General features: G+C 39.0%; 1 protein-coding gene across 1 annotated transcript; it reads left to right on the forward strand.

Moving 5' to 3' along the window:
* Window positions 1–329: 329 nt before the first annotated feature.
* Window positions 330–20,280, forward strand: LOC128016711 (CKLF-like MARVEL transmembrane domain-containing protein 4). The gene is made up of 4 exons (XM_052601413.1): window positions 330–975; window positions 8,351–8,527; window positions 17,131–17,229; window positions 18,417–20,280. Exons 1-4 carry the CDS (start codon window positions 790–792, stop codon window positions 18,579–18,581), a joined length of 627 nt encoding a protein of 208 aa, XP_052457373.1. The 5' UTR covers window positions 330–789; the 3' UTR covers window positions 18,582–20,280.
* The last annotated feature ends 1 nt before the right edge of the window (window position 20,281 follows it).

A 20,281-nucleotide genomic window follows, 5' to 3' on the forward strand; every position in this document is an offset into this window, starting at 1 on the left:
TACTAAAAACTCCCCAAAATCAACATGCTGTCTAGGAAGACTGCGCACTAGGATTTGCAAAGGCACTTACTATGGCAAGCCAAATAAACATGTATTAATTTAACTACATTTTTCTTACAAGTACAGTTTCATCGATAGTAAGTAAACCTTTAGTGACTTATCATTTTCCGCTTCAGATAGGTATCTAATAAATATGTACTAGTACATCTTGGACACTTAGTATGCCCGTAGAATTCAATATCAAAATGTTATAACTGATGTTGGTTTCAACTTAAGTCTTAAATGTTAAAACACTTTAAACTGCTGTCGCTTCGCATATATGATGAATCAAATATTGCGATCTTCACCTGCATAAGGAAAGGCAAGAACTCAAAGCAAGACGTTTAGAAGTGTGACTGTTTCGTGCTTTTGTTTCTCTGACATCAGTCGTCAAGACTTTACAAGAAAGCGTCTGTCCTCGCAGGAATGTAGTTGGGAGGGCGGAGACTCGCAGCAACATTACAGTCTGCATCCCGAAGCGTGAGATATGGACACAGCCATGAGAACAGCCGAGACCGTTCAGCACTGTTCAGAACACGATCCGAGCACAGCGCAAAGATGACCGAGGCGTGGATGGGGATGTAAGGATCTGTGGGTCATAAACACTGCAGGAGCTCACTGTGATCGTTTTGTAACGAGGGTTGTTCTTTGTTGAGACACTGTTTTCAGAGGAGGACCAGTGGACAGCTGTTGATTTCAGCCTCGAATCTGCTCTTATATCTGGGCTGGACGTGGAGGTAAAAGTTCAACATGAGGAAAAACGAGGCGACTGAGGGCTTTGATGGCGAGGCCTCCAACACCTCGATGATTTCAGGAGCCCATAGTCCGTATCAGCCGACCACCGAGCCCGTGCACCACAGGAACGTGTTCAGGGCCATCAGGTGTGACCTGGACTACATCAAATCACAATTCGGGATTTTAAAAGTTATCGAAGTGGTAAGTTCAAAAAGTCACAGTGCTTTTCCATTCCTTGAAAACCATATGAGCCTAGAAAGTTTATCTGTTCTGAACTTAAGCAAGGTGTTGGCAACATATTAGAGTCAGCAAGGTGACTTCCTGTGAATAAGTCAAGATGTCTTCATCATTAACAGTGTCATCATTTGATTTCTCTTCTTTCGTAAATTTAATAGACATATTTCTTTCTTTCTCTCTCTCTCTCTCTCTTTCTTTCTTTCTTTCTCTCTCTCTCTTTCTTTCTTTCTTTCTGTGCTACATTGTTATTGATGTGAGATAGATGTCTCCCAATGTTTTGAGCAGGACAGCAGAAGTCATGTCTTCATCAACAGTGTCATCATTTATTGACTTCTTTCTTTCTTTCTTTTGGATGTCCCTCCCTGGTGACATTCTTCTCATGTTTGAGCATATTAGTGTAAGCAAGACAGATTTCTCAGTTTTTGAATTTTAAATCAAAAGCTACAAGCAGCAAAGAGGGGCAAAGCCCTGAAGCTGCAGCAGGCACAGCAAGCAAAGCAACCACTGCTCCTTCAAGCACAGCATGTACAGCGAGCACAAAATACATGAAGGTTACTGTGTAATGGTCAAGTGAAGTGAATGCGAAGCAGAGATCAATGCAAACTGAACACGTACAAAACTACAGATGAAAATATGTATTTGTATTGTGATTTATTCTTATCAAAGAAGTCAGTGACACTTGAAACCTGTGCATGGGGTTCAAGTTATTTGAATCCGAATGCGATGCAGTCACTGCGAAAGCAAAGCTTTGGGCATGACAGATCACGTGGTTATGGCAAAACGAATCAAACTCCAGTACAGTGCTTCATTGTGAGATTTTTCTTTTTATTTTATACAAGTTTCAATGTCTCTGTGCCGAACATCACATCACTAAGATATTGTCAGAACTGGCATAACTCAAGGTCTGAAAAGAAACAAAAAGTACACAATTTGGACAATGTTTTCAAAAGGCGTTTTTGCAGATATCTCTGAAAGATTAAGTGGCGCTGTGTTCAAACTTCTCAGGTTCCTCCGGGACATGCTGTCGATGATTCCTACCAATTTTTTATGCAGATATGTCAAATTGTTTAAAGGGTATTGAAATTTAAGTCAAATTAAGTCAAAGTCTAAGTTTTCCAATCTCATTAACCATAGGTGGCAACATTTATTGGCATGGGCCCTCAGGTCATGGTGCTGATGAAGTGTACCACGTTTCATTTTAAAAATCTAAGTTTTGCTGAGATACAGCCTCTGAACTAATTTTCTCTTATAAGAACCAGGCTGAAAAAAATCATGTGCACCCCTGGTTATTTTGTCCCTAGAGACCCCAGAGTTGGCCAGATCACTAATCAGGACCACCACTACAAGTTTGCCAAATGTTATAATTTTCCTACTTACGGTTCATAGGGCTGCCATAGACACCCCATACAGAAGAAGAATATTGTGTGAAGATAACCAATGGATACAATAGGGCCTACGCCCCTTCGGGATTTGGCTCCTAAATATTCAAGGCAAGACAGATGTCTCCATCCAAACAGTGGCATCCAAAAAAGTGTTTTTCTGCACAAGATAACAGATCTGCTTTCCATATATTTCAGTTAGAAATTCACTCCTGATTATGTTTTTCTCATATTGGATTAATGCGAGGAGAGCAGATTTCCTCTTTTTTGGATTTTTAAATCAAAATATTTCCTGTTGGAAACATGCCGACCGGCGTCAGCATCTCTGGAATGCATCGTTGACGAAGGGGAATGTTGTCTGGAGTCTGATTGAATTAACTTTCAGATTGCACTTTAGGTCGGCTTGATTCACAAAACACCCGAAAAGTTCACCCGAAAAGAGTCACTTTGGTCAAAACAGAAACTCACAGAAAAGCTTTTTTTTGCCTTTGAACCTCTGCCAGATGTTGGAAAAGGAGTAGGAAGCATAAGGAGAGAGAAAAAAAAAAGTATTGCTCTGTTGTTCTGCTGGCTCAGCAAACCCAAAGCATCTCAGATCGTGCCCTCATGGTGATGCACAGTTAAGAAACTACATGCACAGGGAAAACAGAGTGCAACTAAGGAAACAATTAGGTGAAACAAGGGCTTGTGTAAGCTGCCAAAGGAAACAACCTGTGTGCAGATACAGAAGATAGCTGGTCTACTCAAAGATTGCTTAATGGTTCAAAACTTGGGAACACAGAGAATAGCTGAGATAGTGGACATATGGAGTACATGCAGCACTTTTATCTTCATGAACGTAATGTGTTGCTTTCTATCTAAGCTGTTTTGTGTGCATCCAGAAGTTTCATTTGCCTGTGGAGTCAAATTACAGGCAGGCATGAGGAGTAGTTTAGTAAAGCTCTGTTCAGTACTGACCAGAAACCAGCTTCTTCAACCTTAATATCTGTTTTGACTCGTATTTGATACGACTGCTGCTTGTCAAAGATTAGCAAAAATGTCAAAGTCTATGCAAGAGACTTAAATTAAAGTTATAGAAAAAGCCATTAGATTCTTGAATCACACACTTGAGATGTTTGTGTTTTCTAATACTCTGTGCAGGTCAAACGGCTCCTTTTCTCTGAGCTGTTACTTTCCTCAGGTGGATAATACGGTATGGGACATTTCATACTGCGATAATGAACAGGTTAGTAAGAGGGGTTCGATTAAAACGATATACTTAAAACTAGTGGTGGGCATAGATTATTTTTAATCTAGATTAATCTCAATGTAATCTTGGATTTAATCTAGATTAATCTAGATTAAAATGGCTCATTTGAATTCTGCCGAAAACATTCAGAATATGTGTGCTACCCAAATAAAATAATGACTAAAATGAAGTCTTTTAGAACGGGTTTCTCAAGCCAGATGGTGCATTAGACCGGCCCACCCCTCATCTCCTGTTTCCAAAATGCATCTCAGACTGCTTGAGGAAGCTGTAAACGAATTCCACATTGCACAAGGTGCAAACAACCTTACGCCTGTTTCACACATACTCTGTTTGCAGTGCGTATGCATTTCATATTTTTTTGTGTGAAAGCACAATGAGTATGAGTCCGTTCTGCTTCTGCACCCAGGGCCGTAGCTGGGGACAACGGGGCCCTAGTGAAGGTTGTACCTATGGGCCCTGTTTGAAATTGTTTAATTTGTATGTTCGTTCATTTTTATTTATTTGTGCTATTTACACAATGTTTAAGTTTTTTTATTATTATTTCAAGTTTGTAGGTGTCAAGGTACAGAAACTGAATAATTAAATGTAAAATAGCTCTGGATAGTTTTCATTGTAAAAATTAAATATACAATCAAACCAAAATTTATTCAGACACCTTCAACATTTCTTACATTATTACAGTTTACTTGCTATCGCTTGTAAAATGGTTCTAAATTATGACAAGAACTTAGAGTTAAACTCTGTCAGAACAAATTTGTCTTGATAATGTCTGTCATAACTTTGATAGAAATGATGTAATGGATTACAATCAACTAAAACTACAGACAACTGTTATTATGACTATTTACACTACCATCAATACTTTGTTGAACAATTACCAAGCAATACTTAATTTTGTTCAGACTGTGGTGTGCAAAGGTTGCATTAGCAATTCAGAAAAAAAAACACATAAGCAATACATGGTGCTTTATAAGGTGCTGAATAATTTTTGATATACAATTTTTTTTTTTTATCAATTTCACTAGTAGTTCACTGTAGAATCTTTGGGTATATTATGTCACAGTTCACTTAATTTTGCTATACTCACTAACATAAATGTATATGGTGTCCTGTACCTATTTGTCAAATATATCAAAAATTATATCTGGTGTCTGGATAATTTTTGGTTTGAATGTGCATTAATTCTTGTTAAAACTACAAAGTAATTAAGTCAAGAGCAGTGAGTGATTTTCTTTCATTTTCTTGGATTAACATTACAGCAGCTAGAAGCTAAATTAGGCGCGGTCACTTTAAGAGATGATGAACGCATCAAATATTATACACATCCCATTTTTTTACTCAACTGTTTAATTTCCATAAGAAATAACTGACAGTTTTTTCAAGCATACGGTATTGTGACATATTTTGTATGTAATTTTCAGCACAAAGAAGCAGATTCTGTGTTCAAGTGTTTTGAGACGCCTTTCTCTGCATGAGCCATGAACACCAGAACACCGCGGTGCTGAATTGTGCTCTTTTACATCATTTTGTTTGTTCCAACTGCAATTTATATTTGTTCGTTTAGGTGCAGGAGGGACTTCGAGGAGAACTTTGGAGAAGAGAGCCCTGTTCAGTGTCGCTGTCCGTGATACGGGGCTCTCTCTCTCTCTGCGTGCGCACCGTGTTAGCACGTCACGTTTGATGTGGTCATTTCACAGTAGGTTTTAAGATTAGGCTAGGTATACATCCGCGCTAAAATATCAAGGTGAAAGTAATCATAGCTTGCTTAGTATAGACCCAGCTCCCAACCCAACTTTGAGAATAGATTAACGGCTATATTTTTTTTTTCGCCCGATAAGAGTCTCACGTTAACGCAGCACGTTAACGCCGATAACGGCCCAACACTACTTAAAACTAAATCTAAACAGGAAATGATTTAGAAAGTTCCCACATAACTTTTCAATTACAGCATTCCAATGATATTCCTTGGTGTTTTGATCTGTGACCATAAAATCTCAAATTTATTTGAATATGTGATCGATCATTCCTCAAGTCAGAGGCAGTAATGAGCTCTGCTAGTTAGACTTTAGTTACTATATATTTGGTTCTTGATTTTGACCCATCATCATGTTTTTGTGGGGGATTCCATCTGGCCCTGTGTGCTGAATATGTGATCCCTATTCTGTCCTGCTAGTAAACTAGATGATCCTACTAATCAACTAGTTAGTTGCAACTAGTCATGACTAAATTGAAGACTTTGAAATGTTCTTAGCTCGAGATGTTTTTTTTATATGGCTTCCTTTTTACAACCACTTTGACCAGGAAGTACCCTGCCAATTAAGGTTATGTCAGCCCTGAAGGGCAAAACTATTGACCTTTTAACTGATTCAAGTTCTGAGAATGAAGCCACCAGATGTTTTTGAAGGAGCCATAGGCAGTGAAGTAGCATCATAAACATGTCATTTTACCTTGAAGGATAGTTTTTCAAGGTATGTTTTGATGAGAGACTGTTAAATATAATGAAAGAGCTCTCTCTGTAATGTAGCGATCTGATGGATTTACCAGATGTTTTTTCCTCTCTCTACTAGCTCTCGCAAAACTTATGTAATGTGGAGTGTTTGCTTTTCTGCAAACATCTCCAAGTTTAAGAAATAGTGGTTTAAATTTTGTGCAAGGAGCAATTCCCTTCAGGCGAGGAAAAGACTGTTGGGTGGGAGCTGGAAGGCTCATTTCCGTTTAAGGAGGAGCTTTTGGAACACAATGCAAGCTGTCAGACCATGCCTCCAAACATTAATTTTCTGGGCACAACAGATGGCATGTGTACAAACTTGGCATTTGACTCCATTTGGCCATTGCTACAAGGAACTAGCTGATTGCCTAATGTAGGGGGGCTCTGAAGGACAGCAAAAAGTTGAGGAGGAGGGTGGGGAGTGACATAATCATCCATTAAAATCTTGGGCTTTGTGTTTGCTTGACACCTATCTCCTTGTGGGACGCAAGTTGAGCTACGTCTATCAAAAGCAATAACCTCATCTCCAAATGCATGTTTTTAATCTGTCTTTTTGATGGGGTGTGACGGTCAACTGAAGTGATGCTGGCTTTGCTGGCACTGTGACAGGAACGTCATGATGTGAGCGGCAATTTATGTTTGGTCCACACTTCAATGCAAATAAGCTGTATGAGATAAAGAAGGGTTTTCCAAGCGTCAGAACTTACATGAGGTTGGCCTTCATATGAAATTCTGTGGAAATATTTAAATGACATTGTCGCTAATAAGAAGTGTTGCCAAGTCCAAGGTTGGGGACATATAGTTCACCCAGAAATGAAACTTCTGTCATCATTTACTCACCTTCATGTAATTCCAATTCGGTTATTATCTTTCTTGTTTAGAACATAAAAGAAGATCTTTTGAGATGGTCTTTTGTTGTTTGTACAGTGGGCGTCAGTGGTCACCAAACCAGTTTGGTTACCAACATTCTTCAGAATATCATCTTCTTGTGTGTTCTAAAGAAAGAAAGAAAGTCATACGGGCTTGAGTGAGATTAAGGTAAGTAAATGATGACAGAAGTTTCATCCCTTTAACAAGGCATGAAACCCCACCTTGAGATTTACTGTTGTTTACTTTGAATAAATGGTTCAGTGACAAGAAATCAACCAAACATGGAGGGGAATGTAAATGGTCATTTGATCCTCTCCATGCCACCACAAGCAACAGTCGACAATTAAAACTATACTGTATAGTCCATAGCAATATTGTATTTTAAATGGTGGGGGAAGCTTCTGAAGTTTATTTCAGTATCTTTAACACATACATACAGTATATATAATTGAAACCCTCAGTCCTTTGCATCTAGGAGTCCACACTTTGGTCACATGATGCATAAACTGTTGGATAGCAGACCTAGCCATCAAGTTCTTTCTGGTGTGGACTTCACAAAAGGTGCATCGGGGCTCAATTTTGAGTAACTTTTAATCCCTAAAGTGGCAAATTGGTTACCCTATAGTTCCATGGTCCAGTAGATGGTTTTGCTTTTATTTTTCAGTATCAGGAAGATCAGATTATCTCTGCCATTCCATTAGCAAGCCCACATCCAATTCTTTATTCATCACAGAAATCATTCTTTACGCAGGGAGGTTTCCACAATTCCTAGATATGCGCACCATTTTATTTAGTGTCTGCACAATGACAGCATCCAGCCCGGGCCAGCTGGAAATGCTGGGCCCCCGTCTAGATGCTGGAATGTTTCGTGGCAGTGGTTCTGTCTCCCCTGTTGGAGCGGGCCGACCTGTAATCTGTCTGAGGTTTTGTGCTGGAGAGTCGAGGCTGCATAACACCTAAATAGCACGTTAACCTCAGAATTCTTCCCATGCTGTGGTCTACTGACAAATGCTGCAGGAAAACATCGGTTGAACCCTCTGCGACTTCAGTAGGGTTCAGCATACTCCGCAAGGCCCTGTTATGACCATGTGGAAAATGCATTACAAAGTAAACCCTGGATTTAGACGACTCATTTATGCCTTGAAACAGCTTTTTCGAGAAATAATTTCTTGTGGTATTTCGCTGCTCTGCAAAAGGGACAGCATTGTATTATGTTGTTGTCTTGGATCGGGCACCATGCTTTGCAAAGAGATCAATTTGATCTGTTGTATCGTTTAAGTCTATATTAGATGTTTCTTTAATGTTCTGCTTGATAAAGTAATGTGAGCTGTGGGTTTCTCCTTTCTGTTGCAGGTCCTGGCTCTCATCTCATTCATCTTCATTGAGACCATAATGATGTGCTCGCCCTGTGCCGCCGTCTACCTCTTTGAGTTTGTCAGTTGCAGTGCCTTCATTGTCACAGGAGTCTTGCTCCTCATCTTCGGCCTGAACCTGCACACCAAAGTGCCCCATATCAACTGGAGTCTAACAGTAGGTAGTTCTTATCAAGATCCACAACATTTTGCTAAATCCTTCACAACAGAAATTTAAAGGGGGGGGGTGAAATGCTCATTTTCACTCAATATCCTGTTAATCTTGAGTACCTATAGAGTAGTACTGCATCCTTCATAACTCCAAAAACTATTTAGTTTTGTTATATTCATAAGAGAAAGATAGTCTGTACCGATTTTCCCTGGAAAAACACGAGTGGCTGGAGGCGTGACGTGTGGGCGGAGCTAAAGAATCACGAGCGCTAGTAGGCTTTGTGGTGAGAGCGTTTGGCAGCTGTGACAGCTGTGAAGGCTGAAACTGCAAGAGAAGAGCAGCAGCAACGACTCGCTCCGAGCGGGGCTCGAACCCGGGTCTCCGGGAGGGGAGGGGGACGCACTAACAAGGAGGCAGAGATATTTTAAGCAGTTTTACTCACCGCCTGTGGTTCCAACACACAATCGTGACCCTTTTTCGTTGGGATTGCATCATCCTTGAGAAATAAACGATAGCAAATCCGTCGTCAAACTGGGCTTTGTTTGTAAAACAAGCATTTTAGAAATGCAGGGAACAAACACTTGCTCCGATCAAACTCCGTTGATGCTCTGTAAAAATAAACTCCATCCACTGGTCCCTTGATGCTGTTTTTTTTTTTTGGTAATCTGTGCAGGGTTGTCTTGCCCTGGCAACCAAAAACACACTCCTTTTGTGACATTTCGCGACGCTCTCGCTCTGATCAGTGAATGTCTGTGCTCTCAGTGCTCTGCTATACTGGAGCGCGCACTCTTCCGGCAGACGTGCCCTTAGGACCCATATAAGGAAATTCCGCTCCATCTAACGTCACACAGAGCCGTACTCGAAAAAAACTTTCCGAAACTTGTGACAAACCGGAAGGAGTATTTTTGGAACAGAAATACTCCTTCAAACGTACAACTTAATTTTTGAAACTTTGTCCATGTTTAGCATGGGAATCCAACTCTTTAACAGTGTAAAAAACTCAGTATGCATGAAATAGCATTTCACCCCCCCCCCCCCCCTTAAACAAAAATACAGTAATATTGTTAAATATTATTACAGTTTATACAAAAAAAAAATCCTTATTTATTTATTTGTAATTTATTCCTGTCATGGCATGGCTGAATTTTCAGCAGTCATTATTTCAGTGTCACGTGATCTTTCAGGAAATAAATCAGGAAATGTTGAGAGCTGAATTCAAACTTGAATAGCTCACATGTATGGAGCCAGAAGAGTCTCACGTGGGGTGCATTCTTGTGATTGGCTAAAAGAAGGGAGATATCTGATTGGTTGCAGATCATTCCCTGTTTAAAAAAAAGCATTTGTGTGTCGAGCCAAGTCAGGGGAGTCTCAAAATTCACACACAAATGCAGTGAAGTTCACAGACCGCAAGCAGTTTGTAAATCAAGATATATGTGTGTGTATCAGAAATACATTTCTGAATCTTGTTCTGTGCATTTGTGAATCTTGAGTGCATTTGTAAATGTTGTTTGCATTTCTGAATTGTGTGTGTATTTCTGATTTTTGTGTGCATTTCTGAATTTTGTATGCATTTGTGAATCTTCTGTGCTTTTTAAATTTTGTGTGTGCATCTGTGAATTTTGTGCGCATTTGTGCATCTTGTGTGTGTATTTATGAATCATGTGTGTGCATCTATGAATCCTGTGTGTGCATATGTGAATGTAGTGTGTGCATTTATCTTTATTGAGACTCTTCTGGCTCCATACACATGAGCATCAAATCTCAACTTGCCAAATGACATATTCCATATTTTGTCTGATTGTGTGTGAGTCTGTATGCTTTGGTGCATTTTGAATACTGACGGGTTGGGGTTTTCTTGATATCGCTATGGCTCATTGGAAGAACTATGATCTTTTTGTTTTTGGCATCATCTCCTGCCAGGTGTATCCCATGGGCCCAGGTCTCTCATTTGTTCTGGAAAGGGTGCACTGGGACGTTCAGTAACAACCTGCTCTCCTCCCCTGTTTTCTGCTTGTATCTCTTAGTAACTTCACCACTGCTGTGCCTCAGGAACTTTCACATAACACAGTGCAAGTAAACAGACATTTTTGGTCCAGTTATTGTGCTTTCTTGTCTCAGAAGAGGGTTTGATTTATTTAATTATATATTTTTTATTTGGAGATACAATCCCCCCAATCACATCAGCAATTAAACTTCTTTCTATAAAGAGCAGAAATATGGATGGTAGAACTTTAAGATCTTAAAATCAGATGTTTGTGCTAAATCTGTTCATGTGTTCTAACGCTGATTTAGTTTAAATGGCAGCAGATTGGCGCGTACACACAAAACGAACTGTTAGTTTCTTGTGGCGGTTGGTTCCATCTGTTGTACAACACCCCCTATTCCCTTGAGTGCTTCGATCCAGTGCCAGGCTCAAAGGGGGCTGGCATGGTGACTGACATTATTGAAAGTGATAGGTCAGGAGAATGAGTGCATTCAGCTCGCGGTGGGAGGCTGGCACCATTGTACCCATTCATAAACCATCTTTAACCTCACACACATATATACGCAGAAAAAACACGACCAGAGTTCATCGAACACAATGAAAGATATACTGGGTATTTTAATAGAAAATGAGGAGACATTTGACTTTGTGAGGAGACGGGATAATGATTGGTTTTATATTGTGTGCTTTAATGGAATGACCACTCGGAGCTTTGAAAAGCTTTGCAGTGATCCTATTATTATGTGTCATTATTGAACATGAGCAAGAGAACAGTCTTGAGAGAGGGAAAGATGTATTAAAAATTGTACGCACCACTGTCTCTGTCTTACTCACACATAGGCATGCATACATTTTTTTAAAATATGCTCCTTTAGCATAAATAGCACTTCCTTGTTTTTTTTTTGGTGGGTTTCTAAATAAACTTGGTCCCCAAATAACACACTTTAATGTGTGTAGAAAAGTCAGTAAGTCAGTAATTTTTTTTTTTTTTTAGTGTAGCTGAACAGTCTTTAAGCTTGGCTGCATTTATTTAAAGGGGGGGGGGGGGTGAAATGCTCGTTTTCACTCAATCTCCTGTTAATCTTGAGTACCTATAGAGTAGTACTGCATCCTTCATAACTCCAAAAAGTCTTTAGTTTTATTATATTCATAAGAGAAAGATAGTCTGTATTGATTTTTCCCGGAAAAACACGCCCAGCTGGAGGCGTGACGTGTGGGCGGAGCTAAGGGAGCGCGAGTAGGCTTTTGCGTTGAGAGCGTTTGGAAGCTGTGACATTACCGTGAGGAAAAAAACATCCGAAACAAACCATGGCTAACAGTCAGATTCAGCGTATATTTATGATCCAGAATCAGATCCAGAGGCTGAAATTTAACAAGAGCAGCATCAGCAATCAGTCTTTATGTGGTATGTACTGAAACTGTATATATTTGCTTAGCGGTTTTGGAAAATGACTAAGTTCCACTTTGTCGTCTTTTTTTTTTTTTTTTTTTTTTTTTAAGCTGTACATGTGGAAAGTGCAGTTTGATGACAACATCGCATGTTGTTTACTTGATGTGCTTACGCGCCGATTGTTAAGTTAACAACACAGAGATATTTGAAGCAGTTTTACTCACCGCCTGCGGTTCCAACACACGATCGTGACCCTTTTTCGCTGGGATTGCATCATCCTTAAGAAATAAACAATGTGCAAATCCAGCGTCAAACTGGGCCTTGTTTGTAAAACAAGCATCTTCGAAATACAGGGAACAAACAAAAACACTTGCACAACTCCGTTGATGCTCTGTAAAAATAAACTCCATCCACTGGTCCCTTAATGCTGTTTTATTTTTGGTAATCTGTGCAGGGTTGTCTTGCCCTGGCAACCAAAAACACACTTCTTTTGTGACATTTCGCGACGCTCTTACTCTGATCAGTGAATGTCTGTGCTCTCAGTGCTCTGCTATACGGGAGCGCGCGCTCTTCCGGCAGACGCGCCCTCAGGACCCATATAAGGAAATTCCGCTCCATCTAACGTCACACAGAGCCATACCTGAAAAAAACTTTCCGAAACTTGTGACAAACCAGAAGGAGTATTTTTGGAACAGAAATACTCCTTCAAACGTACAACTTAATTTTTGAAACTTTGTCCATGTTTAGCATGGGAATCCAACTCTTTAACAGTGTAAAAAACTCAGTATGCATGAAATAGCATTTCACCCCCCCCCCCCCCCCCCCTTAAACAAAAATACAGTAATATTGTTAAATATTATTACAGTTTATACAAAAAAAAATCCTTATTTATTTATTTGTAATTTATTCCTGTCATGGCATGGCTGAATTTTCAGCAGTCATTATTTCAGTGTCACGTGATCTTTCATAAATCATTGTAATATGCCGACTTTCAGAAAAAAAACTTTTTGGAAAACAGTTGTTCTGCTTAATACTTTTGTGGATTCTTGCATTTATTTGATATTCTTTTGTAACATTATTAATATCTATTATTATATAATAAACGCAAATCAGTTTAATTTGTCCTTGCTCAAGAACAAAAAAATAAAAAACTGACTCCCAAACTTTTAAATGGTAGTGTTACTTAAAATGTATCACTAATTTTATAAAACAGGACCATTTCAAGTACAGAGATCTGACTTTCAGTCCCTTGTTAACAACGTGGAGGGCCGCAGTGGCTGTTAAATACATCAGAGATCTGAATCCAGTGTGAACACAATATTTCCCATTTTTAGACCCCTCCTGAGATCAGTTTGCTTTCTCTACAAGCAGCCTGCCAAAACACACACACACACACACTTCAAGACAACTCATGATTGCTGTGCTTTGTTTGTGTTCAATTTCATATTCCCTGCATTAAATGCTTAATCATTGTACTGTATGTAAACCTCCATGGTTATATTTATGAGGCTAGTAATGTATATTATTCATAGCTAAATAATTGTGTGGGTTAAGTAATGTCTTTCAACCTCAGGCATATGCTTTGTGTTCTTATTTTAAAGGCGTCAGCAGTTTCAGAGTTTGGTTTGGCTTGCATTTGATCCATCAGTTGAAGTATGTGTCAAGGCAAAGGCTGGTTTGACGTGTGTGTGAATGATTGAGACCGTATCCTGGTTTTGGCATATTGTTAGTAATCTATATTGTGTGTAAGATGAGCATGGTTTTGCTTGAGTGCATGTGGTTGAGAGAGAATGATGGAGAGTATCATGTGAGACAAGTGTGGGCAATCACTCCCATCATGCATTTTATCACATGGGTGGCCACTGGAGTGCTTATTGGCTGCACATAGACAAACCACCCAGCGTTATTCCTTCTCTCCTCTTACAGTGTGCATTTATGGATGTTTTAAGGATAAAGAGAGAGTTAGAATTGAACATTTGAATATTTTCTCAAAGATCAATCAAAAAAAGATTTTTTACAAATTACTGCTTCAGTGCAGCGTGGCACTGAGGCGATCAGCCTGTGGCACTGCTGAGGTGTTTTTGAAGCCCAGGTTGCTTTGATAGCAGCCTTCAGCTCCTCTGTGTTGTTTGTCAGATGTTACTTATCTTCCTCTTCACAATACCCCATAGATTCTCTGTGAGGTTCAGGTCAGGTGAGTTGGCTGGCCAGTCAAGCACAGTAAAATCATGGTCAGGATACCACTTGGAAGTGGTTTTGGCACTGTGAGCAGGTGCTAAAGTCCTGCTGCTAAATGAAATCAGCATCTCCATAAAGCATGTCAGCAGATGGAAGCATAAAGTGCTCCAAAATCTCCTGGTAGATGGCTGCATTGACTTTGGACTTGAATCTAATAAGAGGACTTTGGATCACTGAGCAACAGTCCAGGTCTTGTTCTCCTTACCTCAGGTGAAATGTTTCTGACGTGTTTTTTTTTTTTTTTTTGGTTCAGGAGTGAATGGTTGTAGGGATGTAAAAGCTGTAGCCCTTTTCCTGAGGCCTTCTGAGTGTGGTGACTCTTGATGCACTGACTACGGTTTCAGTCCACTTCCTGTGAAGCTCTCCCAAGATTTTCAATCATCTTTTCCTGACAGTCTTCCCAAGGCTGTTGTCATCCCTGTTGCTTGTGCACCTTTTCCTACCACTCTCTTTCCTTCCAGTCAACTTTCTATGAAAATATTTTGATACAGCACTCTGTGAACTACCAGCGCTTTCAGCAGTGACCTTCTGTGTCTTACCCTCTTTGTGGAGAGTGTCGATGATAGTCTCCTGGACAACAGTAGTCTTTCCCATAATTGTGGTTGCATGTTCTAATCTAGCCCAAGAGGGACCCAGTATTTATACTAAAAATGAATCAAACTAATCAAGCTCAAAATGGAATATTCAAATTTTTTGAGATACTGAATTTTTTATATTCCTAAGCTGTAAATTGTTACCATCAGAATTAAAACAAAAAATATCTTGAAATATTGCAGTTTGTGTGCAATGAATCTAGAATATAAGAAAGTTGTTTTTTTTTTTTTTTTTTTTTTTTTTTTATTATGAAATTGCAAAAAATAAAGACCTTTTCCATGATATTCAAATTTTCTGAGATGCACCTGTTAGTTGTAAAAAGTATATATTTTATATATATAAATGGATCAAAAACAACAATGCACTACATGAAGTCCTTCAGAAATTACAGTATATAATGTACCGTACATTATATACTGTAATTTCTGAAGGACTTCATGAATGTTGTAAATACTTGGTGAATTTGGCTTCCCTCTGCCTGTCAAACTACATCACTGCAGTAACAACCACACTGCACTGCCAGCTCCTTGTTTTGACTCTTTGGTCATTAAAGGGTTTTGCTTATAGTTAGATGTATTGTGAATATGTAAATGTGTCTTGATATGAATTCACTCATGTTAATGTTATTTTTTTTATGAGCTAACATCTGTGGCCACATACAGACTGCACATTATTAGTTGCCCCTCCTTCTGTTTTTGTAGACATAATTTGCTATTTGTTGGAAATATGTCTCTTCTCCAGGAATAAATCATGGCAGTGAAAATATACAGTAGGTATAGAAAAGAACTCCAAAAAACGTCATTAAGTCTTGTCAGTATTTTGTTAAACCACCTTTAGCCTTTAGTCTGCTGGGATGTGTCTCTACTAGCTTTGCACATCTAGACTTTGCAATATTTGCCCTCTCGTCTTTGCAGAACTGTTCAAGTTCAGTTAAATTTGATGGTGATCGTTTGTGGACTGCAGTCTTCAAGACATTGCACAGATTGTCAGTGGGGTTTAAGTCTAAGCTCTGACTAGGCCATGCAAGAACATTCACCTTCTTCTTCTTCAATTCACTGTGTGCTCAGTTTTGATGTGTGCTTTGGGTAACTGTCATGTTGGAAGGTACACTTTCTTCACATTGACAACTTTTTGGCAGAGGGCAGCAGATTTCCTCAAGAATTTGATGGTATGTTGCCCCATCCATGTTTTACTTCTATCCTGACAAGTGCTCCAGTCCCTGCTGCAGAGAAACCCTCCCAGAACAGGACATTACCCCCTCCATGCTTTACTGGAGGAATGCTGTTATTTGGACTGGATTTCTGCCAGACATATAGTTTGGTTTTGAGGCCAAATAATAAAATGTTAGTCTCCTCTGCCTCCGAATCTTCGAGGTGTGTTTTGGCAAAGCTCAGTCATGACTGCATGTGGTCTTTTTGAGGAGTAGCTTTTTTCTTGAAACCTCCCATACAAGCCACATTTGTGAAGAATAAGTGATATTGTTGTCACATGCACACAATGAACCCTCTTTGTCATAAAAGCAATTGCTTCAGAGTTGCTGTAGGTCTCTTGGTCACCTCTCTGATTTGTGTTTGTATCAGTCTCCTGACTTTCCACAACTTTATCCCATAGACCTTTCGACAGTGTCTTGCCACTCATAGTGGATTGTTTGCTTCAGCTGCACTACCAAGGACTGAAATGATCCAGGAAAGCTCTTTTCATCCTGAACGAATCAAAATGCTCATAGATGAAAGTCAATTGGCTTTGTCTGCAACCGAGAAGGTGATTAGCTACACCTGACTGAGTTTAAAGTCATTTTAAGGAGGGGGTGATCCTTTTTCCAACTCCGCACCAAAATGTAAAAAAAAAAAAAACAACAACACTATGTCTTTCACTTGGATGTTATAAGTTGCACTGAATAAATACAGCTGGTTAAAATAAAATTAAAAAAACTGTATCTGTCCTCATTTTTAAGCTGCAAAAGAACAGCATTATTTTAAAGGGGGTGATTCTCTTCTATACTCATGTGTTCCTTGTGTGTGTTATTATGTGTGGAGATGTGCATTATTTGCTAGTTTCACCAACACCAGTCCCATATTTATTAAATGTGGTTGTCACTCCCTAAACTTTTTAGTGCATACAAACCTATGTGCCTTGTATGATGAACAGACCAGAGGTCATTTTGAAAACATTGTACACTACTGTGCAACAGTTTTTTTAATATATATCTCAACTCTCATTAGTCATTACTCCATTCTTCAGTGTCCCCTGATCCTTCAGAAATCATTCTAATATGCTGATTTTAAGGATCAAAAACATTTTGTATTATCAATCTTTAAAAAAAAGGTTGTGTAGCTTTAATGAAGGCATTTATATATATTTATAATTTTCAGTATACTTTAATTCTCTCTTTCTCTCTTGCAGGATCTAATCAACACTGCCACCAGCACCTTGTTCTTCTTCCTGGCTTCAGTGGTTTTGGCAGCTCTCAACCATCAAACTGGAGCAGAGATTGCAGCTGTGGTACCTATCCCCTTACTCAGCTCTTTATTTCATCAATCCTGTCCCTGTGGTTGGTTGTGGTTGAATTCGAATGTTTAGTCATTTCCCAAGTATTTGAAGTGGGCCCTAATCTGCCCGGGCTCTGCTACCCTCCAGTGGCTGAACCGGAGTAAGCCCAGAGTCGTTCCTGAAGAGAGTCCCGGACGTGGGAAATTCTCAGCAGTCATAGTCAGCATCCAACTAAATGTTTTATATGTTTTGCTTTGATTCTTTGATTTTTAACTCACTGGTTCCTATTTTTCTCCGTCTCCACCCCACTTCTCTTTTCATTCAGACTTTTGTTTTTCTTCTTTAGTTTCTGTCTCAGGATTTAGAATGTGTGTCAAGTTCCTGCGTAGCTCATTACAAATTCCCACAGAATTTGGTCACAGATCAACCTTGTATTTGTTTTTAAAATATTTTACGCTGCTAATTGTATTAAGTTTTAAGCTGAAGTATGATTGCTGGAAACTGGCTTCCGTAAGTAATTCCTGAAATTCTACTGATTTTCCCCCAAACTCAGCACTGAAAATGGCCCAAAAGTCAATTAACTCCATCTGGGCCTGCTCATTATAGTATGTTATAAGCCACCATAAACATTTCAGATGCACATACCTTTCTAGTTAGTTCGTCTGTTTTGGTCAAGGCTGCTGACCTCTTGTGACTGGGAAGAGGTTTGTTGTAGATGGTTCAGTGAAGAGAAGTAAAAGGCCGAAGTTATTCCCAGTATTGATACAGGATCAGATTCTCTTACTGAGATCCTGAACATTATGACTTCAGTGACTTCAAAAATGACCTGAGATCAGCAAAATATCCACCAACACCTTGGAAGTCAAAGGCTAAGAGTTTTATGATACAGATGTTCTCAGCTGGAAACCACTCTAACACTGGGATTTTTCTAAAAACCCCAGGGCACTGCCAAATTCCTTCAGCCTTCAAGCCTGCCAAAGAGATGTAGTTATCAGCAACATATTGCAATGTACTATAAAAAAAAATATATATATATATATAGTCTGTCCATGATGTAGATGAGAAAGTTTATGATTTGATTGTCATTTGCCTAATGGATCCTCTGCAGTGAATGGGTATCATTCATAGTTTAAAGCTAAACACAATCCCTTGAGACTTTTTGATTATAAATAATTGTTTTTATGTGCATTTACTTCCAGATTTGTGGGTTCCTGGTCATGGGTGTGTATGGTCTGAACACATATTTGGCAGTTCAGAGATGGCGTCTCGGGGACTCGCGAGACGGACCCCTGCAGACCAGCGAGTACATCCGTGCCCGCACAGCCTCGCGGGGAGAGATGGAGTCACGGCCTGAGCTGCAGTAAAGCACACAGCTGGACCAAAAAACACTGAGACAACACATTTCTCATGATGGAAGCCTGATGTCAGGATGAGCGCTTACAAACAAACAATGGAACAAACTTATGGCACCTTCATCACCATTAGACTCAGGCCGTTGTCATGTGACTGTATGCTCAAATACTGTATCTGTCTGCTAATTAAGGGCTTTACCTTACCATGGTCTGGATAATTATTGACTCACACTGACTCCACTGTGCTCCTAAATTCCCCTCTGCAGTTGTGTAAACTGAAGTTCCATCGGGATGTTTTTGGGTAGAGATGGTGTGACTAAGATATTAGAAGCACCAGTATTTATTTGAATGTTAATTATTTTTGCAATACCACAGGTACTTTGGTAGCTACATTGTATCAAATGTCGTATTTCACCTTGTGAGTGTGACCCTGCGTTACAACAGACAGCAACAGATCGTCTGTGTGGGTGAAGAGAGGTGTGAGTTCATGACATTTTTTAGATACATATGTAGTCTAGATACTAATCTAAAGTTGATACAAGGTTTTGGTTACAAAATTGTGTGTGCATAGTTTTTTTGGTTTTTTTTCGTTGTTGTTTGTAAGAATTTCTCTACTCCACTGTGTACTCCAACCCTCGATTTAAGTAAGGGTAGAGTTTTTAAAGAAGGTGTAAATATTATGTGTCCGTGTGTGACGTTTGACATTTATGAAGGTTTCCTATTTGTATGAATTCTTATTATGACTGACACTAATAGACTGTATTTGAAGGAACAAGTGTACAAATGCATTAGCTAAACTGTATTTTATTTGATTTTCTTCTGTGTGCCTTAATCGTAGAGGCTAGTCAAAATGCTCAATACTTTTGGACACTAATGTTACAATCACTTTAGCAGAATGACTGCTTCAGAGGGTGTGAAATTCAAACATTTTATCCGAAGTCTCTGATGAACTGATCCCCGGTATGATGATCTGTTTTTCTGAAGTGCTCTGTTGACACTCTAATGGATGTTTTTAAAAGGAGTGTCATAGAACGACATCGTGGGGAAATTAAAAGTATCTTTTACTACAGATTTTAAGGCATTGTGCAATTGTATGTGATCATTTTTGTTTATATACAGTATTAATAGTTGTGTCTTATTTTAAATTCTTAAACAAATTCACTTTTATGTTTTGGAACAAGACCAAATGTTGAAAAGAAGTCATTTTGAGGTGTGGACTCATATGATAGACATTGATCAACACTGTGTGGGCTTGAAAATGTTAAAAGACAATCACAAGAATGATTTTCTTAAAGAAGGACTCCCAATGAAAGTGCAGTTTATTTTTCCTGTTTTGAAAGCAATACTATGTGCTTATGCTTTAATAATGTGCAAGAGCTCGGACTCTGTGCTGAAAGATTTTAGCACTGATTTTGACCTTATGCTTTGACTATTTTCAACTCCCAAATCATTGAAGTGTTTTAAAAGGAACTAAGCTGACAATTTGAGGGAGTCAATTTTTGATAATGATTGAAGTGTTTCTTGCTGACATTTCCCGTATTCAAGAACGCAATGTTTTATTCCATGTAACAGTGCTATAAAGTTGTATTTTTGTATTTATAGAGATGTGCATAGACTTACTTAATGCTAATTGTTTAAAAAAATTGTGATGGCAATCTTAGTGGCAAAATTAAAATCTTTATTTGCTAAAAAATAAACAATACTACAAAAAC

This window comes from Carassius gibelio, chromosome A7, assembly GCF_023724105.1.
Source record: "Carassius gibelio isolate Cgi1373 ecotype wild population from Czech Republic chromosome A7, carGib1.2-hapl.c, whole genome shotgun sequence".
NCBI classification, from domain to species: domain Eukaryota; kingdom Metazoa; phylum Chordata; class Actinopteri; order Cypriniformes; family Cyprinidae; genus Carassius; species Carassius gibelio.